The 25,072-nt window shown below is 34.6% G+C and overlaps 1 protein-coding gene across 1 annotated transcript; it reads left to right on the top strand.

Moving 5' to 3' along the window:
* The first annotated feature begins 1,015 nt into the window (after window positions 1–1,015).
* Window positions 1,016–23,871, top strand: LOC109060245 (trichohyalin-like). The gene is given in 11 exon segments (XM_042752044.1): window positions 1,016–1,065; window positions 3,488–4,434; window positions 5,377–6,422; window positions 6,425–7,899; window positions 18,947–19,056; window positions 20,422–20,554; window positions 20,974–21,139; window positions 21,362–21,498; window positions 21,792–21,940; window positions 23,104–23,195; window positions 23,439–23,871. Coding segments are annotated over 9 exon segments (4,224 nt in total). The 5' UTR covers window positions 1,016–1,065; window positions 3,488–3,502; the 3' UTR covers window positions 23,180–23,195; window positions 23,439–23,871.
* The last annotated feature ends 1,201 nt before the right edge of the window (window positions 23,872–25,072 follow it).

The raw sequence follows: 25,072 nt of genomic DNA, 5'->3' as shown, positions 1-25,072 counted from the left end.
CATAATGTAGCACAAAAAATTGTGATGAAATATTACTTTTTTGTAAGAAAAAAGAAAGTTAAACAGGTTTGGAACCGCATGAGGGTGAGTAAATGATGACACAGACTTTTATTTTCAGGGGTGAATTAGTCCTACAAATGACTGATTTCAAATTATAGATTTCGGAACCTTATGTCCAGGTTATTATATTACATATAGTTATAGTTGTATATGGTTTTTTACACACACACACACACACACACACACACACACACACACACACACACACATAAACATTTTAGATGAAAATGAAAAATGCAAAAATATTAGTAAAACTATAACAATATCTCAAAGATACCTAGACACTGCTTTAACTTGCATGGCTCTAATGATCATGAATCTACAGGTCGATATGATAGCACTATATTTATCTGACCCATCTACTCTATTTTTGTTTTATTGCACTAGTCTTAAATAAACGTTTGCCCGATCAGGTTATTAGTTTCAGACCAGACTACAGGTCTGTCCAAATTTTGATGTTAACTCTACAGTCAGAAAGACTCTAAATGAAATAGAATGAATTAGATGCCACGCGTTGTCACTGAATGGTTTATCATGGAACATGCACCGATATTTCTGTCTCCCATCTCAAACAGTGTTTTCTTACACACCCCGCGTCTTTCTGGTTCCATTCAGCTTAACTGGTTTTTCCGGTTGAAGACTGAGCAGGTATATGAGAGGAGTGGCCACGCGCAACACTCGAGACCGCAGCTGCGCGTGCTGCTGGGTCTGACAGGAATCGCCCGTCCAGGCCTGTCTCATGAATATTAATTACGTACCGTGACGTTCGCCACTGATTGGATGAAAGTTCTCAAATAAACGAATCAGACTCTCCCGTTGTCTTCTGAATATTAATTAGCCATGGACACTCCCGTCAGGTTTCTAAGGAACGTTATATTAATATTCATGAGATCAGTAGTCGTCATAGTAGGATTCCTACATTTACGACCCGCCCTCCCTTCTTTAAAGTTTGAGCTGCACACCTACAACCCAAAGGACACAGACGTGTATTTGAGCTTGGAATCTGTATGTACAATCTTATGGAATAATTTTATTACTATACAGGTAAATGCACATTATTTGAAATTGTTTGTGTATTTAATATGCTAATAACAACATTCATTCAGTCTCTAATGTAAATAAAGGGTATACTTATTCCGGTTGTAAGATTTATTTTGTTAATCATTCTGTATGCTTAACAGTACCTCCGGACTAAACTGCCAAAATAGTGTGTTTTTTCCCCCACAGCTGGAAATTATACAGGGTTCAAAGACAGACGGTTCATTGTGAGAGGCACTTATTCATAAGTTACTTATTACCAACCAACAGGTGCAGATTACTGTGCTCCTGTTATATAAGCTTTTTTTTTCTCTCTCGTTTTTATTTATTTATTTATTTTTTTTATATATACGTAAAACCCTCATCAGTAGTCAATAACATTATATAATGCTTAACCTTAATAGTTCGTTTACATTAATATATAAATTTATTTTTGAAAATATATGAATAAGTTTGATGCCATTTATAGATATTTGCATTTAATTGGTTAACTAATTAATTATATAATGTTGTTGGTTATTAATAACGTTTCTAACTAAAAAAAAAGTTATTGTGAAATTTAACTATGCAAATTCAGAGAAGCAGAAAAGCAGGCCTAAATAAATGCACCTGACTGATGAACAAAAGGAGGTTATATTGCTCCTCTCCAGACACGCACTGGTCATGTTACAAGCTCAGCATATAAATTTGTCCATAATAATTTGCATATGTTCCTGGTGAGTGTAAGTACTGCAGATCTAGGTTATATGCTGTGAACTTACTTACTTTGAACATTAACTCTGTCCTTCGACCATCCCAGGTCAAAACCATTGGATCTCAGAAAGCAGAGAAAGACAGTATGCATATTAATAATCTAGTTTGTTTAAAACTATGGGTATTTTTTGTTGAGATGTAATTAACAGCTATAATTTTCAATATCTTGCCTAGAAATGCTGCTTTGGCGGCAACTCCAATAAATATTGATAAGGGATTGTCTGATAACTGCTTGCTCCAACTGTCAGCCATTATCATTGTGATATATTTTGAGTGTAACACATTTTGTCCATCTATATCTCATCTGGCAATACTGTCTTCCTGTTGGACCTGTTTGTTGAACGAAGACAGATTTACGTCAAGCCAAAATAGTGAGAAGTGACCATTTTTTTCTCCTATGGATAATGTTTCAGTGTCTTTGCTTGAAGGATTTTCTGTTTGTGGCCAATGGAAATCAGAAGGTACACTAAGATAACTCAACTTTGCCTAACTTTGTATGCAGCCTGAGGAAGGGATTTCTTCCTAAACACTCACAACAACCAGGCTCTAACTAGTTTTGCACTGTTAGTTTTGATAGTTTAGATGATAAGAGAACATCGGTGACGGTTTCAAAATGTCAACATTCAGATTTTTTTTTCAGTTCATTTCAGGCTAGTGCGTGACTTCTAGCAAATGAGTAATTTCTCCATGTGATGGTGTTTGTGTGCATGCAGACTGCTGATATCAGAGTCAAACATCAGGGGAAAGTGATGCTGGTCATTTATTGTGGGTCATGCAGGGTGTGTATAAACAGCCTGTAGAAAAAATGTCTAGTCGGTTCTTGTTTGAGTAACTCTAGTTGGATGGAAAAACGTAAAAATCTAGCCCAACCAGAGTAACATGGCCTCGGAGAGCTCAACCAACTGGACTGGCTTTTTGTGTCTTTCCCAGAGAGCACTGTTTTATGTGTTTATGGCTGCTTTGAAGTGTTCATTGATTCATTCATTCTGCCTCTGCCAAAAAGGTCTTATATAAAGATTTCCATGAACATGCATAGCATATCCTTTGTCACATGCGTCAAGTGAAATACACAACCTGCTTCATTAGGAAGTTGCAATCTGTCACTAATGAAAAAAAATTACTATAATATAATGACTTTCCTGGCAGGTCCTAACCTCTTTTTCTGTCCGTATTGAAAGCGAAAATGCTGCAAGATGCCTAAAATTGTTCACTAAATGACCATTTATTTACTTAGTGATCTAAATCCGAACAACTGACTTAGAAAATTCAAACAAATCTTTCCAGAATGCACACTGATTAAACCATCCAAAAACCTTTGACTACTTCACGGATATTACATTACACTTTCGTTATCTCGCTTGTACTCAGAGGTTTCCTCATAGCTCTGGGCTTGTTGTCTTGCTGGCCACTGAAGTGATCAGCATAATGTGTGGCCATTTTTTAGGTTGCTTTAGGAGGAAGGAATATATAAGGAAAGAATCTTCGATGCAATGCCATTTAATTTGAAGAGAGCCAAACAAAGGAACTAACAACTCTATCTAATCATTAACAAGCGTGCTTATTATAATGTCCCAAAGATGTATGTTAATACCACTGAGATCCCACAGGGGTGTTTCTCTTTTGTTTTCCCATTCAGGTGCAGTGTGTAGCCATGGCTGCATGGGTGGAGGCGTCCACAAGGGAAATGGGCCAGTCGCTCATTAACCCAGACAAACCTTCAGTTTCAGCCTCTGCTCTCCCTGGAGACACGGGGAAGACAGCATTGGGCCCAAAATCCCACCTCATGCCCAAACCATTTGTCCTGCAAAGGAACGCCACCATCCGCCCAATCCGGGCCCCGAAAACCAACTTTAGCAGAGAGCTCAATCGAGCCACCTCTTCCGAAATGCTTTTTGATATCACAAAACCTGATACTGGTGGTTCAAAACCATCAGAATCCCTAAAATCAGGCTCAAACGACACAGTAAATGGCTCTAACCAAAGTGCAGCCCCTAAACTCATCCCACTCAGCCCAAAACCTGACTTAATGGCTAAGGCTAAACCAGAACCCACAAAGACTCTAATAAGTTCTACTAACCAAACCGGTCTAAACTCAAAGCCTGGTGTGACCTTTGAAGATGTGAAGGACGTTCAGCTCAGAAGCAGGGCAAAATCCTTGGGTTCTCAGGAACAAAAGATCCTGAGCCAGAAGGTCCAAGGAGAAGCAGCCAAGACTGATGCAGATGTCAAAATGTCTTCAAAATGCTGGCCGCCTCGAAATCGTCTCTCCGTGGAGCTGACCTCCAAGTTCGAGTCACTGTCTCCACCGGAGAAAAGTTGGCCACCGCATTCTCCTTCTGAGTCCAGCTCTTCAAAGCCTCTGATGGAGAAAGGAGAGACGGGAGACGAGGAGGTCATCGGAGGCAGCATTAAGAGACGGATCAGCCTTCTCTTCGATCGATCTACAGCAGCTCGGTGCAGGGACACCTTCAACAAAAGAGACAATCCACAAGCTGAAATATCTGTTGACATTAAACAGAGAATCCAGAATCTGAGCTTGGACGCTCCAAGGACGCGCTTGCCATCCACTGGTGCTCATAAAAGGTTAGCGGAGCCTATCTTTTCATTCTGACCTTCAATACTTGTGTTTTTATGCACAAAACATACTTTGTGTATGTAAACAGATACCAGGGCTCAGCTGACAGAACTTGAACTGTCGATTTTACATTAAATGATCTTGCTGATCAGTTTTTATGTATTGCATAAAGATGTATATGTGTGATCGCGATCCTGATCCAAACACCCACTCAGTTGTATTTGAAAACATTTCAGCTATGTCAGTTATGACTCTTAACCATTTGACACATAGCCAACAATCACACCAGTGACAGAATCAAGTTTAAACACCGCCGCTGATCCAGAAGGAGCAGTTGTCATGTTTATGTATGAAAAGCTTCACAAACATCTTGACAGGTGACTTTTTTAATAAGTGATTCATGCGAGCGAGTCAATGATCCAATCATTCAGCGGATTTGTTCAAAAAAAAAAACCTGAATCATTCAAGAACAAATTTTTCATTTTAAAATAGTGATGTTTTCCAAATGTTCTTTTTATTTTCATTTATTTAGTAGCCTAACATAAACATTTTTCTTTAGAATCGTGTTTCGCAATTAACTTTTTAAATTTTGCTGAATTGTCGCCAAGACAATGTTAGATCGCTAACTGATTTTGTTGAAATTGCAAAGATGACAATCAGTGACGTTTTATGCAATCATTTATCAGAAAAAGTGTTTATGAATTAATGCTGTTTAAGAATAATGTAGCTATATAATTTGTTGCAAATATTCTTTTTGTGTATTGGCCTACTGTGGTGGTATCAAAAAAATAACATTTCATGAAAAATATAAATATTAGTCTTGGCAAATAAAAAGTTATTTTGTAGTGGGGCCAACGGAAATGTTGGCAGGAATGTTAAGTATGTACTCTGGCCTTATGTTGTCCTTATTTTAAAAGCTGTAACATATTTCCAAACTCTTATGTTTGCAGTCCACCATCCGAGAAGACACAGAGCACCTCAGATGAGCCACCGAATGAGAGATCATCTGAAAAACCTGCAGTGACAGAGAAGGTGACTGGAGACAAAGCAGCAAGTACAACAGAAATCAAGAACTCTGCTGCTAGTGTGGAGAATGTAGAAGAAGAGGAAGACCATGTTGCCATTCCTGTTTACCAAAGGGTTGGCATGAGCCTAGATGAGGAGAAAAAGAGAAGGGAAGAAGAAGAAAAACAGAGAAAAGATGAGCAGTTAGAGCAAGAAAGACAACAGCGGGAAAGGGAAAGACTTTTGGAAGAAGAGAGAAAACAAGAGAGAAAACAGGAAGAGGAAAAGCAAAGACAGATGGAGGAAAGGAGAAAGCAAGAAGAAGAACGACTGAGAAGAATTGAAGAAGAAAGAAAAGAGGAGGAGAGGAGGAGACAAGCCGAAAAAGAGAGGGAGAGACAGATTGAAGAGGAGAAGAGAAGGATTCAAGAAGAAAAAGAGAGACTGAGAGAAGAGGAAAGACTGGAGAAACTAAAGAAAGAGAAAGAAATGGAGGAAAGAAAACAAATGGAAGAAGAGAGACTGAAAGAAGAGGAAAGACTGAGACAGGAACAAGAAAAAGAGAGACTACAGAAGGAAAAAGAGATGGAAGAAGAGCGGAGAAGAATTCAGGAGATGGAGAGACAGAAAGAGGAAGAAAGATTGAGACAAGAACGAGAAAAAGAGAGACTACAGAAAGAAAAAGAGATGAAAGAAGAGAAACAAAGAATTCAGGAGATGGAGAGACAGAAAGAGGAGGAAAGATTGAGAAAAGAGCAAGAATTAGAGAGAATAAGGAAAGAAAAAGAGATGGAAGAAGAGAAACAAAGAATTCAGGAGATGGAGAGACAGAAAGAGGAGGAAAGACTGAGACAAGAACGAGAAAAAGAGAGACTACGGAAAGAAAAAGAGATGGAAGAAAGAGAGATGGGAGAAGAAAGAGGAAGAAAGATTCAAGAGATGGAGAGACAGAAAGAAGGAGATGGAAAAGAGAAACAAAGACAAGAGACGAGAGAAAAAGAGAGGAAAGACTACGGAAAGAAAAAAAGAGACTGGAAAGAAAAAGAGAGGAGAAGAATTCAAGAAGATTCAGGAGATGAGAGACAAAAGAGGAGGAAAGACTGAGACAAGAACGAGAAAAAGAGAGACTACGGAAAGAAAAAGAGATGGAAGAAGAGAGGAGAAGAATTCAAGAGATGGAGAGACAGAAAGAGGAGGAAAGATTGAGACAAGAACGAGAAAAAGAGAGACTACTACAGAAAGAAAAAGAGATGAAAAAAGAGAAACAAAGAATTCAGGAGATGAAACAGAGCGGAGAAGAATTCAGGAGATGGAGAGAGACAGAAAGAAAAGAGAGGAAAGACTGAGAAGAACTCAGAGAAGAAAGAGAAAAAGAGAGACTACGGAAAGAAAAAAGAGAGAGAGAGAAGAGAGAACAAAGAATGGAGAGAAGAAAACAAAGAATTCAAGAGATGGAGAGACAGAAAGAGGAGGAAAGATTGAGACAAGAACGAGAAAAAGAGAGACTACGGAAAGAAAAAGAGATGGAAGAAGAGAGGAGAAGAATTCAGGAGATGGAGAGACAGAAAGAGGAAGAAAGATTGAGAAAAGAGCAAGAATTAGAGAGAATAAGGAAAGAAAAAGAGATGGAAGAAGAGAAACAAAGAATTCAGATGGAGAGACAGAAAGAGGAGGAAAGATTGAGACAAGAACGAGAAAAAGAGAGACTACAGAAAGAAAAAGAGATGGAAGAAGAGAGGAGAAGAATTCAAGAGATGGAGAAACAGAAAGAGGAGGAAGATAGACTGAGACAAGAACGAGTAAAGGAGAGACTACAGAAAGAAAAAGAGATGGAAGAAGAGAGGAGAAGAATTCAAGAGATGGAGATATTGAAAGCAGAGGAAAAACTGAGACAGGAAAGAGAAATAGAGAGACTAAAAAAAGAAAAAGTGAAGGAAGAGGAGAGACAAAGAATTCAGGAGTTGGAGAGACTGAAAGAGGAGGAAAGATTGAGAAAAGAACGAGATTATGAGATGGAGATGGAAACATGTAAAGCAGCAGAGAGATCACGAGAGGAAGTTCCTACGAGTTATGATTTAATATCGTTTGACGCGGAGGAGCCGGCGGCGTCACAGACTCTGGTCTCCACCGTCCAAGCCGCTGACGTCCCGCCTCTGCTCACTGAAGTGATTTATGATGACTTTTCAGTGAAACCTCGAAGATGGGGAACCAGGGCGAGACGTTCCTCAACACCGTCTCCATCCAGAGAACATCCTGCTGCTCCTGACCACAGTCTACAGCCAGAATCAAAGTCCAATGATCCTGGATCCCAAGAACCATGCGGAGATCAGGTATATGTGCACGATCTGATGGGATTTGAACCTGAAGCTTCCAGTCCACAGAACTTGACAGAAAGCAGAAAGCAGACATATTTATTTGAGGAGTCCAAACCAGAGGACCTGCTGGAGCCACAAACTCAATCTGATGAGGTGAGACCAATGACAGTTATTTAAATATTGCAAAATTATTTATTTATTAATATTGTGATATGTTTTACTTTAATAAAAAACAATAAGCCACAAGAGACTTTAAATTACAGTGATTTTACCTCAAGTTTAGGGGTGTTCTTATGAGTGTAAAACTCTCTTAACTTTCTTAATCTTAATATAAAAATATAAAAGTAAAAAAAAAATCTACATTAATTAATAATAATCAGTGTACTGGTCCAAGGTACATCTTTAATTCTATAAAATATAAATAAAAAATAAAATAATATAAAATATATTAGAAATAATATTTAAAAATGTATAATATAAAATAATCTATTATACAAATATAAAAGTTGCAGAGCAATTACAGTCCAGGGCACATATTAATATAAAATATATTAAAAATCTAAAAACTTTTTAAATAAATACACATAATATAAAATATATGAAAATAAATAAATGTTTATATTATAAAATAATGTAATGTAATATGAAAAAAAAGTATAAAATAAAAATTATATAAAAATAATAAAATATTTTATAACAAAAATAATGCATTATAAAGTATATCATTAAAAAAGTAAAAAACATATAACTTATATAACTTTTATAAACTTTTTATTAATAGTATTCATTAATTATTCATTAATAAAAATAAATCTGAATATAATTTTGTCTATAACTTAAATCTGAAAAGCAATGTACCAACTTGGCACCAAATTTATAATGTGCAATCACAGGTGTACATTTATCTGCATTCGAGCATGGCTCATGCAATCAGAATTTAAAATCATAAAATAAGTCATTTTTATGAAGTAAATATTTGAATTTTAATGAAACAGAAACTAAATGGTCCCCAATAAGCTCAGCTGGCTGTAAACACTATTTGAAAAGACGATTTTGGCCCTTTTGGTTTTCAGTAGATTAATGTGCAGCAGCCTGTAAGGGGTTACTAGCTGGTTAGGAGAACTAGCTGGTTTACTAGTTAATCTCTGCTAGTTGCTCCTACATTATGGGGCAAACGACACCTGCCTTCATTCACAGCTGTTCAAATCCATATATCATACAATTCTTCGCAATCACTGAAACTTAGTTATGTTTTTGTAGATGTTTTTTTTTTTTTTGGTGTTTGTTGAAAGCAGATCTCATTAGTTTTCCTCTCAGTCACAGTTTCAGATGCGCGTATCAGTAAAATATACAACCTACATGCTGTCATCCTAACCTAATCTAAAAACAAATGCACGTAATTTGCTCAACGGATGTTTTTATGTTTGTTGGAAGTTCTGAGGGAAGAAAAATAGTATCTGGATTTGCCAAACTTCACAAGCACTGTGTCTTAACAAGAGAACCGCAAGAACTGTAAATGTCCAGAGCTGCGTTTCTCAAAAGCATCGTAAGAAAAGTTGATCGTAGAGACCATTGGTGGCAATAGATCTTACAGTGTACTTTGGGTTACGATGCTTTTGGGAAATGCAGCCCAGACTTGTATAAGCACAACTCGCATGCATTAAACTTGCTAAAAGTCAAAAAATCTAGTTTGTAATATTACCTATAGAGAATTGCATGATTTTTTTAGTGACTGCAACCATAATCCGCTCTGAACTTATAGGTGAGGGTACGAGAAACCTTGTTTCGCTGATGTTACTCTTCGGGGCAGGGCCTTTGTTTCCTTTGATAGTGTCATGTTGAAATTTCCCATTGGTGTCTTATAACTGCGTAGAGTGATGTCATCACAGTAGACCCTGCTTTGTTTTGGGTGTGTGTACTGTAAATTGATGTGTTTGTTCTTACTTGACACTTGTCCTTGAGTTAGGCCTATGGCATTTTCAAACAACACTTATCAACTGCATTTGAGAAGCAGATCATACAAACATTGGCACTGATTACATCTACACCAATATATGTCTATTTACTGAACAATTAATCCAAATTAAAATATTGTTATATTATTATTAGGATGCCTACATGACATGGAGAGACAACCTCTTCAGTTGTTTTTACATGATCCTTGCCATTATTTTGATTATTTTCTAAGAAATCTAGTTGTTTTACAGCCATTTTGTTTCTATTTTCTTGTATCGAGCAATAAAAAAAAAATGTTCAATTAAAATAAAAATTCTCTCTCTCTCTCTCTCTCTCTCTCTCTCTCTCTCTCCCCCCCTCCCCCTCTCTCTCTCTCTCTCTCTCTCTCTCTCTCTCTATATATATATATATATATATACTGTATATAATTATAAAAGTTGCAAAATCAGTCTAAATATTTCCATTCATAATTAAGTACTTTTGTCTGTCTATTGAAAGCTGTTATCTGAACACAGCTCATTTAGTCACAATTTAGTGTCAGTGTCTTTCTCTATTGGTATAATAAAATTCATTGCAATTAACATCAATGAGGAGTAATTTTTGCGACGATTTTTAGCCATTTTGTACACAGCAGCATGCTCAATTCAAATGCAGTTGACTTGTTTGTTGCTGCTTTTTATTTGCTGCTTCAAATGCAAAATAGTTCCTGCTTCTTGTTTATCTGAGTGACAGAAATGCGATTAAATTGTGTACTTGCCTATAGTGTAATTAAAACCACCACATATTTTCCTGTGATAATGGTTGTACTGTAATTATGATCAGAATTGCATCATTCGCAATATTTTGATAACATGAGCACCGATGTAATCACAGCAACATAATCACAATCTTAATGGCACATAGCCAATGCTTCCAGCTAAGGGTGCACTGGATTTGATCAGACCCTGAGTATGAACTACAGTTGAGTTTAGTGAGCACCACTAATTATGGTTTAGAGGCTGAATTTGCATTTGATTCCTGTGAAAGGTTTTGGGGACAGTCAGGGAAGTTTCTCTGCTCCGATCTTCATGTAAATGATTTGCAAAGCCCTGAAGGTTTGGATGTTTACTTTCGTATGCAAAGCAAATAAAGTTTGAAACTCCAAAATATTTAAAACAAAAATAGAACATTTGCACTGATGTAGAATGATCTGAATGTTTTCTTTGTTTGGTTTTCATATCTTCATGTGAACTACTGGTTGAATCTATTGGGCTACAGATTAAGATTCACTTGGGTCTTGCTGTGTGTTCATGCAGTTGTTCACATCAGGAGAAGGAGAGAAATATCTGTGCATGGGTGGGATTTCTCTGGTTTATGTACTTTTGTTTATAGAGTGGTTTAATAAAACGTTCAGCATCTGAATGTAGCCTTTAGAGGTATTTAATGAAATTAAGTTTACATTTTCTTAAGAAAGTGAGTGGTACAAAGGTCAGCATCATTTTTTTAAATATATAATAACACTTATAAAATAAATAAATAAATATAAAATTTAAAAACCTTTCCAAATATTTTCAGTTTATTCATAATAGAGTACTTTTTTTATTAGTCCATTTTTATTATTATTATTATTATTATTATTATTATTATTATTATTAAATACAACCTCTTCAGTTGTTTACATGCAAATTGCCATTATTTTGATTATTCACTAAGAAATATGGTTGTTTTACAGTAATTTTTGTTTCTAATTTGTTTTACCCAGCAACCCAAAGGTTCAATAAAAATAAAAATAAAATAAAATAAAAAAGTCTCTGAAATACAGTAAAATTTGTAATATTGTGAAATATTATTAAAAAATGAAATGTAAAAAATCAATTTTTTAAATATTTAAAAATATAATTAAAATTAAACAATAAAATGTAATAGGGATATAATGTGATGAAACAAAGAAAATTGTTTCTCAAAAGAAAAAAAGAAATAGAAATTATTTGTTACATTATAAATGTTTTGTCTTTTTGTGTTTGGATCATTTTCAGCATGTGGTATGCAGTTGCTAGGGTGCTGGCATACTCTAGATATTAATCAGTTCTTCAAAGGTTGATTTTATCAGCCTGTTTTATTATCTACTAGTTGAAAATTGTTTTTTCATGTGCTTAGTAAAGTAATATCATAACATAAGGGAATGTCTTCCTGGTTCCTGATTGCTGTGAAATTCATTATGATTACAGTATAGGACAGTGTCTCTACCTCTTCAGCTCTTGTGAAAGGATATAATTAAGTGCAGTTCCAAAGAAGCCATTTGATCTGTTCAAGGTTATGAAATATGATTCTCGGGTAGTTTTTATTCACGTGAGGAAACGTCTATGATTTCACTTCTCTTGAACAGTGTTCAGCTCATCGAGTAATGATATATTGTAGTTCTCTATGCTGTGCTGTACTGCTGAATCTGTTACTCTGACAGCTGTCCTGTCCCCGTGTAGAGAAATCAGGAATAAGTGCAGAGGTGTTGTGTGTGCTGTGTAAACATGATGCTTATAGTTCTAGGCTGAATGTGAACTTGTATTTACTCATCTCACTCGCTCAAAAACAGATTCAGTATTCCTCAAAATGAATAAAAGCTGTGAAATGCAAGCCTGCAATAATTAATTTTAAATAACACAAACGAGAAAGATGAGATCAATTAATGCAAAAGTAGCTTAATGCATTACTTTCCATAAAAATAACACAAGTAGTTACTTTTTTTGCAATATTGTAATGCATTACTTTTAAAAGTAACTTCCCTCGAAACTGGTTATGACTGATGAGTTTTCACAAACGTTCTTATCTGTAGAGTATTTTTATATTTTTAACGTGGTTTTTATTTCAGTTATTCATGCTGCTCAAGTACTTAGAGTCGACATGAAATCAAAACGGACACTATTTAAGTTTTTAGTTGCTTTGCCAGTGCTAGATCATTAAATGTGTTCAGCTGTAGAAGTGTAAAAAATATACGCTACTATTCAAATGTTTGTGATCAGTAAGTCTCTGAAAAAGACTGAAATACAGTAAAATGATCAATATTGTGAAATATAATTAAAAAAAATTATATTAATAACACTTGTTTATTAAAATATAATAAATAAATATAATTGCACAAAAATATAATAAAATGTAATTATATAAATGTGATGGGGAAAAAATTCAGCAGACAATTTCATTGTCACATAATTCAGAAAAAAAAAAATGTTTTTATTTAAAACAGAAATGTTTTGTAACATAATCAATAAAAAAAAAAACAAACACACCCAAAAAAAAAAAGCATTAACCATCACCATCTCCAACAATAAAAAAAAATAACCATATTAGAATGATTTCTGAAGGATCATGTGGCACTGAAGACTGGAGTAATGATGCTGAAAATTCAGCTTTGATCACAGGAATAAATTATTTTTTTTAAAAATACATTAAAATAGAAAACTGTTGCTTTAAATTGTAATAATATTTCACAATATTACTGTATGGATAAAATAAATACACCCTTGATAAGCATAAGAGTCTATCTATCTATCTATCTATCTATCTATCTATCTATCTATCTATCTATCTATCTATCTATCTATCTATCTATCTATCTATCTATCTATCTATCTATCTATCGCAAAACGTGTTGTGAAAGCCATTTCAAACAAATATTCCTATTAATTACCATGCATCTTTATTTTATACTTAGAATGGCTACTACAAAGTTTCTTATCCCATGTGATTATTTAGTGTGAAATAAATGTCCTCCAGTTAAACCAGTACTTACTTTAAACATGACAGCTGGTGTCAAGGAGAATTTATTGCAGACACACACGCTATGGCTCATATTAGACAAACACAGCCTGTTAGTCATGACCAATAGTCAAACTAATGCACAGTGAAGTATAAAGCGCCTGATTCATCAGTAGTTTGCATAAGGGTTTTGTGGTTTAGAGTTTCTCTTCCAAAGTTCACAGATACAGAAAGGCTCCCACATAAAACGTTTTCCTGATTTCTCTCTCAGTCCGTCTGTATTTTACTATTTCAAATGCAGTGACACATAAACGTCCTTGATCTTCTTTCATCCCTTCCCCCTTTCATTCCCTCCCTCTCTCTCTCTCTCTCTGTGTGTGTGTTTCTCTGAGGGATGTTGTCACTCATTTGAGGGCTGTGTCTGTTTCCGGTACCTGTTCGTACCTGCAGCGTTTCAAGTGTAAGCGGTGGGCTTGCCGGAGTGCTGCTATGCTTTTCCGTTGAGATCTGGGGGAATTGCACAAGAGAGAAGCTTACGAGACTTTAATTTCTGGATGTCAGAAGATTGTATTCCCAGATTTGTGTTTCTACCTCATTTAAACAAGAAGAGAAGATCAGCTGCAGAATGGATTGACATTAATGTGTTTTGTGGTGGAAGGTGCTAGAAGAGCGTCTAGGATTGATTGACAACTGGAAGTGCTGTCTTTGATGGACATTGGCATAAAGTCTGGTCCAGAAAGTCTGGTCTACAAATCAAGATGCCTACAGAGATGCCAATGCATGTTGGCTATAACGCCCTCTAGACCTCATATCTGGGAGTTTCCTGCCAGATACCACTGACTTTTTCAACATACTCTGTCAGTTGTGAAATAACTGCAAGATGCAGTTCTTGGGTAACAAACTGTCCGAGGCGCAGACGCAGGTGTCGGGATGGGTGGGCAACATGCGTCGCTCCTTACAGGAGGCTGTGGAGTTGATGTCGGGCGCTTTGGAGCCTGAGGGAGTAATCGAGGAAGAGGAAGATGAAGAACGAGTGGGAAGGTTTGAGAGGGCCATCTCACCGCTGAGAAGTTTTGCAGTTCGTGGTCGACTGTCTCTTCGAAATCTGTCTCAGCAAAGTCGTCAGCGTTTTTCCCTGCGCAAACGCACGACTGCATCAGACTCAAATAATGTAAGACTATGCTGAATGTTTTCTGCCCTCTCTTCTATTTTGTCTTGCTCTGTCAGACAATTTTTAAGGCATTGCTCTTACTTTAAAAGATCTTCAACAGTCACGATTGTTTTTACTGCATGCTCTCAAAATATGCATCAAGCATTGCTTTGAGAAAGATTTAGGGTTGAGACTAATATTATTATTTTCTGAAAAAGAAAAAGAGAAAAATCTCCTGAATGGCCAAAAAGCCCTGATAGTACCTAAATTGATGATGCTGAGTTAAAAATAAATAAATAAATAAATAAATAAAAAAACCTTTTCCATGCCATACAATTTTTCCACTAAATAAGAATGAGGATATCAAAATAATAAAAGCAGTCAAATGTTAATGACATCAATAAGGAATTCAAAATGTGCCAATGGGAAAAAATGTGTTCAAATATCCCATTTATTGTCAAAGTACTTTACAAAATAATCAAGATATGCATTCTGAATATAGTAAAATACCCACAGATGTACCAAAAACATCTGATTCATGTTTGCATTTTCTTCTGTCATTCATTGTAATTATAAATATATAATTGTATAGGCATATATCAACCTGAAAATAGGCTGAGAGCTGAAGAAACAGTCGTAATCTGGCTCAGAAAAAAACAGGAATCATGTCTTTGTGGTGTTTTTTTGGTGATAAAGGGATAATACAAAACTTCTTCACCGTACAAATGGTTATCAGAAGCAAAAATGCTAAAAGAAAATGTATTTGCAAGGAACTATAAACTATAAACAGGCACTATATTTAGAATCAGCACCCCAAAATTAGTAAGAAACACATATTGGATTTCAATCAGCGAATATGATGCTGAATTATTATTCATTAGAAACTGATTTCAGTTCCTGCCACTGCACATGCGTGAGTCAGTGTGTTCAGATGCTGTTAAACAGGATGTGAGGTCTTCTGGAATAATTCAGAATCTCGAGCTGTCTAGGCTTGTTTTTATTCACTTGTAAATTTGCTCATCCTCTCGTTTTGGATGTTCTTTCCCTACATGCATCTCTGTCAGTCATGACAGGTCTTGATCCACCCAAAACTCACAGAATTCTATTAGACCAATTTGGTGAAAATGGCACCCAACCCACAGACATGCACGTGTGTCAATACAGAGGTTTTAGATGGACATACAAAAGTTTGGAGTCTGTAAGATGTTTAAATGTTTTTGCAAGAAGTCCCTAATGCTCACCAAGGCTGCATTTATTTAATTAAAAATAAAAAAAAAACATATATATAAATAAAAATAACAACCAAAAAAAATAATCTATTTCAATATAAATAAAATTAATAATTTGAATATATTTGAAAATGTAATTTATGATCAAAGCTGTGATCATTACTCCAGTCTTCAGTGTCACATGATCCTTTAAAAATCATTCTAATATGCTGATTTGCTGCTCAAGAAACATGTTTTATTATCAGCATTGAAAACTTGTGCTGCTTAATATTTTTGTCTAAACGGTGAGGCATTTTTCATCAGGGTTCTTTTCTGAACAGAAAAGTTCAAAAGGACAGCATTTATATGAAATCTTCAGTAACATTTTAAATGTATAAATGTCAACTATAATTAAAAAAAAAAAAAAAAAACCATCTTACTGACTGCAAACTTTTTGAATGGTAAAATGAGTCTGTATAAAGTTTAACGGCGTGTTTTAGTTCAGTAGTTGCTGCATGACTCATGGATTATTACTAAAATGTCACAGGATGACTCTAATGGTGCTCATAGAAGAGCAGAGCAGTCCTAAATTTCCCTAGTGAGTAACTACACAAATTAAAGCTGCACATCAGCCATGTTTACATACACATCATTTACTGATGCACATGCAAATTCTGGTTAAAGAGATAGTTCACCCAAAAATGAAAAGAAAAAAAAAGAAAAGAAAATTTCATGCATTAATTACTAAGCCTCACGTCGTTCTAAACCTGTAAGACGTTCATTCATCTTCGGAACATAAATGAAGATATTTTTGATGAAATCCAAGAGCTTTCTGACCCGAACCTAAACGTTCAAGACCTAAAAAAGTAGTAAGGACATCATTAAAACAGTCCATGTGACATCAGAGGGTCAACTGTAATTTAATGAAGCTACGAGAATACTTTTTGTGTGCAAAGAAAAAAAAAACAATTTATTCAACAATTCTTCTCTTCCCTGTCACCGTAAATGGTACCATACGAAGCTTTAAACTAGTAATAGTAATATATATTCAAACTGTGATTTTTATTGCTGTTATTGCCTCTTATTTGAGATAAATTGGGTTAATATCATTTATTTTTTTAAGTGATTGCCCTAGTGCTGTCAAACAATTAATCGCGATTAATCGCATTCAAAATAAAAGTTTTTGTTTATATAATATATGTGTGTACTGTGTATATTTATTATGTTTATATATAAATGCACAAACACACATGTATATTTTTACAAATATTTACATGTATATATAGAATTTATATTATATACAAATATAAATATTTTATATATAAACAAAACATATTTTTCTTAAATATATACATGCATGTGTGTGTATTTATATATACAGTACATAATAAATATACACAGTACACACACATATATTATATAAACAAAAACTTTTATTTTGAATGCGATTAATCGCGATTAATCGTTTGACAGCACTAGATCGCCCCTAACCCCTGTTATTAATATTTTGATCTAGTCTTTGTCATTATATTTTGACACTTATATGTTTCTCATATTAAAAGCATCTCACAATTTCCCCTGGTTTCCATTACTTCAACACTGAAAACATCACATACAGCATCTTTTAGAGCCTCCAACTCTGTCAGTATAGAAGAGAAATGAATGATGGGTGTGATGCAGAAGAGGGGCTGTTTATTGTGAGTAATGTGTACAGATCAGAGATACAGTCCAGCTGTCATTGCTGTATGTTTATGTTATTGTCTTGTGATGGACTGTAGAATGAACATTAATGTGCTGCTCACAGAGAGCTTGTTTACGAGGAAGTGTTTTGTTTCCTAGTAGCAATTCTTGTACCCTGACATGTTTTAAACAGCAGAGTGACGTGAAATTCAAAGTATCTGGTCTGTGTACAAAGATGTGTCTGGATGATTGAGAGAGCGAGTGTGTGTGTGTTTGTTGTGTTTATAAAGGACAGTTTCGCCCCTTTGATCATTAAAATGCGTATGCCTGGATTGTTGGTGCCTTTCTGTTTGCAGTGAATGTGGTTTTGGTGTGTGTGTGTAGTTTTAACTCATCACTTAGCACCAAAATGAACTTTTTTTCATGCCTGCCAACAGAATGTGAATTGAAACTTTCTGATCATAATTTTTTTTTTTTTTTTGCCTGTTTGAATTTGTATTTTGCCTTATGCATTATGCAATTCTGGTAAGACTTTAATTTTGGGACCAGTTCTCACTATTAACTAGTTGCTTATTAGCATGCATTTCACTATATTTATTAGTACTTATAAAGCACATATTAATGCCTTATTCTGCATGACCATATTTTAGATCCCTTAATCCTACCCCATACCTAAACTTAACAACTACCTTACTAATTAATATGCAGCAAATTATGAGTTTATTTAGGCAAAAATTATAGTTAATATTTAGCTAATAGTGAGACATGGTTCCCAAACTAAAGTGTGACTGCAAGTCTGTTATATGCAACACTACATTTTGAATGTATGTATAAATATTCTAGCCATTTGGTAAAATATTATCTATCATAAAAACACTGAGACCTACAATTATTTTGGTCTTCAGAGTTTTGTTTTAATGGCTTGACTCCAGAAATGTGTCGTGCCATGAGGTTCATGGATTATGAAATTATGACAGCAGACGAAAACTTAAAACTAAAACAAAAAAGTTAAACTGAAACGTGCATGTTTAAGTTGCAATACATTTTCTAACTGAAAATAAATAATTTCATTTAGCTGAACAATATTATTTTAGTATAACTGAGATACAATTATAGATTTTATTAATATTTATATATTTTATATATATAACATCTGTTTTAGTTATTTGAAGTACATCATTATATTAAATCAAAATGAGAAATGTCTAATTCAGAATATTAATGAAAGCTATAATCGTATATGAATAATAACAGTGCTTTGAGGAGAGCAGCTTTGGTCTTTCTGTACTGGTCTGAGCTGGTTTGGTGGTTGTATTGGCAAGCTGTTTATAAAAGAAACTTGATCAACCAGCATGGTTTTCCTATGGTTTCCATGGTTTTGATGTGGCAACAAGCTGGTGTTTTCAGCAGCTCTTTACTGTAATCGGAGTATTGAAGTATGTGTGTGTTTGTATGCTCTCATTAATCCCTGCAGGGTGAGTTGAAGGACGGTGAGTCTGAGGAGGATGCAGCTGCAGAACAGGACACAGAGAATCTAATCGGGGAAACCGACGAACAAAATGAAAACAACGACACTGTTGATAAGTAAGAAATATCTACAACATGATACATCATCATTTTCACTGACGCAATAAACCTTTAGTTGTCTTTTGAACATCTGAGAATAGCATTAGATCAGTGTTGTGGAGCTACTAACTAAAACTAGCAAAGCTGCTGACTTTTTTAGTCTCAAAACCATGTCGTTTTTCCAGTAACAAGTTATTATTTCCCCTGGTGTCAGGTGGTAAAATAACTATATTGCTGTGTTTTTATGTTCTGTGTTCATTCTTGCAATAAGTTTGAGGGAATAATAAAAGTCTCAGGTCTCTTAAAATACCCTTAACTAAAAATTTTGCTAGTTTTGTTTAGATGATTCATTACACTGAACTTAAAAAAAAAAAAAAAAAAACAGTGATTAATCACTCATTATTTATTCATATCTTCTTAGTAGCAAAATTATTGTTTCGTTAAAAGCTGCTTTTTATGTACATGCTTATATTTAAATAATTAGGGTTTATAGTTATATTAGTGTAAATTTATGTGTTCAACTTTGACATCATCAGTCTAAGCGTGGTGTAGGCAGACAACAGGATGAACATGAACAAAACCCTTAACCAAACTTAGCAGAGCATTAATGAGGTGAAAGCACAGGTAGATAAATACTGAGGCAAGCTAGGATAATGAACAACACACAGCTGGACAGAATATGAAATCATATCAGTTACCATGACAACTAAGTACAGGTGGGGACTAGAACAAAGGAGACTGAACAGAAACAAACTAAAAGTCCACAAAAGACAGAATGAACCGATAAAGTGTTACAACATGAGATCCACATTGTTTTTGTGTCAGATAAATAATGTTCGTATTTGTCAAAGAAATTACATAACTTGCTGTGTTTCACTGATAGATCCAATAGAGTTTAAGCAGTGTTTTGTTTTTTTATTGATATACTTTTTATTGATTTTTTTTTTTTTCAATATTTTGAATTAATTTTTTATTAGTGCATTTTGTGTTTATATTTAAGTCTTAGTTAAAGGTTAAGTTTTTTCAGCATTTTTTTTTTTTTATGTCTATCGTTTTTAAGTAAATTAAGCATATAAATTTAAACAAAATGAAAATGATGTGGCTTTGGCAACTACCTGAAAAAAAAATATATGTTAAAATGTATTTTTATTTTTATTAAGATATATGTTTTTTTATAGGTTAAGTTAGCTATAATGAACTATAACCCTGGTTTAAAGTATCTTTCCCAACACTGCATTGTATGTACATGTACCTTTAGACTAACAGTCATCAGACATCAGTTTTGCTCAGACTGTCCCCTAGTGGTCATGAAAAGCATCAAACATCAGTTCTTTCACTGTAGACTTACATTAGGGTTGATTTGATATGTTTTCTTCTGTTCAGTCACGCTACACAGACCAAAATCAATCAAGTCCTACAGAGACTGACTCAGGTCCGACAACGAAATACATCTACTGATTCAGACACAGCAGACGTCCCAGTTCAGGAGGAGCCCGAACCGCTGCCGGTTCTTGAGGTACAATTCAGTTACGATTTTATCAGATTTTATATATCTATATATTATGTTTATATTCAGATTATTTTTATTTATTCATGTATTTATATGTTTATATTTATATGCATTATATACACTAACATTAAAATGTTTTATATCCATTATAAGTTAGGATTTTATTCGATTTTTTTCATTATGTATTACAGTAATATAATGTAATGCACGAGGATCATCAGACTTTTCTGCTTAACAGATACACATTTTATAAGAATTCATATTAATTTATATATAATTCATATCTGTTATATTATACTCAAGTCTTCTAAAATAATATAAAATAATCTTTATAATATATATGACATAAAAATAATATAATATGATGTAAATAATTGTGTACTTGTGTTAATGTTTGTATTTTTGCATGTGAAATGCTGGATTAGACTGCGGCTCCTCTACCGGACTCCAGTGTTTTCCGTTCAAAGGTTGATCTGGGGAAGAAACGGAGCATAAAGCGTTCCAGACCGTCTCGTTCTATACGACAGAGAGCCGCCCTGCCCTCTCTGACAGAGGGAACGCATCCCGACTGGAGGTTCTGTGACTCCACAGGTCATATCATACCTCTTATCATATATCATACTGTATATCACAAATAAAAACTATTTATATAGATGATGTCCCATGCAGAGCAGTTTTTATATTTAACACTGAATCATAGTTACATTACGTTACATTTTAGTCTTAATCCTTTAGAATCTGTATGCTTCAGCTGCATAAATTCCACAAACCTTTATGTCAATGATTGATTAGACAGAAAACAATATGTTACAGAAGCAAAAGATCAGTGTTCCAATGGAGCGGACTCTGAATCAGAAGAGGAACCGTCCCAGGATGTCACGTCCTCTCCAGCCCCGAGCCAGCCCAAGAGAGTCCCTGTGTTTCCTGGGATGGACCCTTCTGCCCTCATGGTATGTTGTGGCCTAATGGTTAGAGAGTCGGACTTGTAGCCCAAAAGTCATGGGCTCGAGTCTAAGTACTGGAAGGGATTGTAGGTGGGGAGAGTGAATAAACAATGCTCTCTTCCACCCTCAATACCAGACTGACGTGAGACCCTTGTGTGTGTGTGTGCACTTGGATAGGTTAAATCCAAATTCTGAATATGGGACACCATACTTGGCTACACATCACACTCACACTTTACCTAACTAAAGTCCCTCTGAAGCCACACATCAACTCTTCATGTCTTGTTTTTCTCTCGCAGGCCCAGCTAAAGCGGAGAAGTGGAGTTGCAGAAACAGTAAGTCCAGCAGAAGCACAGACGCCTCCGTCTGTCCCCACACGCTCTCCCCTCGCACACACCAGGTCCCTCGGCCCCAGAGTGCTGCCCCCTGTTGACGCCAAGGACAGTGGGTACGTGTGACCAGAAACTTTCAGTAAAAAAAATAATTGCTTATCGGATGAGATGCAATCACAATTTCATTGTCAGATCAATGCGTTTTATAACTCTTCAGCTAATTTAACCCTATAAAGCCTACTGTATTATATTTGATACATTTCTAAGGCCTCTGAATGATCAACATGATCAAAACTTTGCTGAAAAACCTGTTGTTCACAATTTACTACATGCTTTCTGTCATCTGACTGATACTTTTTAGCAAGTAAACACCTTTTATTTTAATTGTAAAAACATCCACCATAAGATCATGGTTCACGTGTATTTTTGCTGTGAAATCTTTACTGATTTTTATGAAGTAAATGTAAGAATAACTTTCATATTGTTAGTAATATTTATAGTATATTGATGAACACTTTATGGACTGATGCAACTTAGGTTTACTTGATCATCCATAGATCTTTTTTTTTTTTAATCATGTTAAAATGTGATTATAAAATATGATCATCAGGCTTTTGAGGAATATTTATTTGTTTATCTCTCAATCATCATTGTATTGCATTGCATTATATGTTTAGAAACTACAGTACAGAGCTTTGATCATAAAACTAAACAATTAAATATTGTCTTACTAAGTCATATTATTAGGAGATATGGAGTGAAAACTGATATTTATATGCACTTTATGTCAGTAGTCTGTTATACTGTTATTGTATGTCATACTATCATAATTGTATTACTTTTTGGCCATACAAATATCAACAACTGCACCAAATTGTGTAGTGTTGCTCAATATGTGCCTCTGAATAAAATCGGGGGTGTTTTTTTTCTCCATATTCTCACTATATCATATAAAATGAGCTATAAAATCCTGATGTACCAATTATACAATTAAACACACGCAAACCTTTTTTTTTCTTCTTCTTTTTTTCATATTTGTCTAAAGGTTCAAAAACTGTTCCAAAAAAAAATTTCTGACTATTATTTCATATGTCAGGCTTTAAAGGATTAATTTCATTGTGCAGCTTCAGTGTTTTATTATCTTTGATGCACATTATGTTTTATGGTGCCACATTTATTATGGTGCTTCATTTAGCATTATTTGTCTGAATACACCATTCAGATCATTCTTATTCATCATTATGTCAAATGTAATCATTGTGATTCATTGTAAATCCAGGTCCGGCTCTTCCCCCTCCTGGCTGCTTGAGCTCAAATCCAAGAAGCGAATGAGTCAACCTGAAAGTGAAGCATGAAGCTCGTGAAGCTCAGGTCAGTGTATTTGCAGGATCCAGTTCTCTGATTGCTTAAATAATGAAGCTTCCTGAAACTTTCCTGAAAATCCAGGAATATTTGCATGTTGCTACCTTCATCTCCAATAGAGGGGACAAATCCATACACACACACACACACACATACACACACACACACACACACACATATCACTTCATTTAGTTCTTCTTACAATTTGAAGAGTACATTAAAGGCTGTTTACCCTGCTGTCTTGCCTCACAGGTTTGATGCAGAAGTCCTCTGCAGAGGAAGTCTGTGTGATGCCACAAAGATGCCAAAGGAACTGACTTACATGAATGAGAAGTGCAATGATCTTTCATTCTCATGCTGACTGAGTATCAGACTATTTTGAGTACAAGTCCTGGACTAAACAGTTTGAAGGCTTTGCCAAGATGTACATTTTTACTTTTTACATTAAAAGTCTGTCATAATTTGGCAGCATTATAAGTGGCAAAAGCAAGTGCTGTTCATTTTAATTTTGTTTACATTTAATAATCCAGCAGATGTTTTTATCCAAAGTGAGGATGGTAAAACAAGCATTCGAGTTCCTCCAGTTCGATCAGGGGCCAAATGCACATATCTTCTGTTCATCTCTGATCATGGAGAAGCAGAAATCAGTATAGCTTCAATGCACTTTAAATGAGTCAGACCACTGGAAAAGGTGCCTTAGGGCTCTAAGGCATTAAATTGCATTTGAGTTTGATTTTTCTGATTTTAAATATTGTGTTTCTAAAGTCTTAAGATTCTTCATTATGGCATTGCTATATGAAACTCCTTTTTTTTTCTCTTAATTGTTTTCATTCTGTTTACATCATGCCATTCCTTTAAGACCAATTCATTGTTTGATGATATTTTGATCTCATTCAGTTCATTCTTTTATTTTATTCTCTATGTTTCTAATTTAATCAAAGCTAGTGAGCAGAAAAGCATCAGCTGATGTGCTTGGATCTGGCTGATTGTCATTTATGAGGTTTTGTTGCCCATGTCTTTTCTGTCCTGCCAAGAACACTTTTACAAACACAAATCAGAGTTAAGATAATGTCTAATAAGTTGTGTCTGTGTTCCTTTGAAATGTTTTTCAGTCATGTTTATTTTTAGACTTCAGCTGTGTAAATTGCTGCTTGAGGAAAATGTTTACCTGTTTAATGTTGGGTAACATGAATTGTGTTTTCTAAAAAACGAACTGCAATTATCTTCATTAAATATTTTTCTAAATGGGAAGCAAGTTTGTCTTTGTATATACTGCTTGCGTATGTGCTGCAGGACTGAGATATCAGTAGAGATCAGTGAAAGAGCTATGAAAACAGTCCTTATAAGAGGGTAAATTGTACAGTAGATCATATTCATTTGTTACATTTAACTACATTTTAAACCTAAATTAAGACTTTTTAAAATTATTGATAATTAATTTCCTTTAAGGTGCACCCAGATTCTTTTTTAAATGCTGTTTAAGTTGAATTTTAAAATATATACATGTTAATTAGATACATTTAATATGTTATACCAAAATTAAGCATTTAAAGCATTTAAATAAATATTTTTAATTTATTTGTCGATTTCAAAAGTGATTTCATTGTGTTTTTTAACTATTTAATAATTGGTTTCCTTTTTTAAGGTGCATCCCTTGTTTTTTTTTAAGTGCAATTTAAATGTTATTTAAACAAATACATATTAAGTTATTGATACTTTTAACTACATTTTAAACCAAAATTAAAGCATTTTTTATTTATTTACCGATTTCAAATGTGATTTCAAAGTTTGTTTGTTTTTTAAATTAAATAATAATTGATTTGCTTTTTTTTAAGGTGCATCCCTAGTCTTTTGTAAATGCAGTTTGTTGAATTTAAATATATTGA

This window comes from Cyprinus carpio, chromosome A5, assembly GCF_018340385.1.
Source record: "Cyprinus carpio isolate SPL01 chromosome A5, ASM1834038v1, whole genome shotgun sequence".
In the NCBI taxonomy this organism is placed as follows: Eukaryota; Metazoa; Chordata; class Actinopteri; order Cypriniformes; family Cyprinidae; genus Cyprinus; species Cyprinus carpio.
This window is presented reverse-complemented; position numbering and strand designations above follow the sequence as displayed.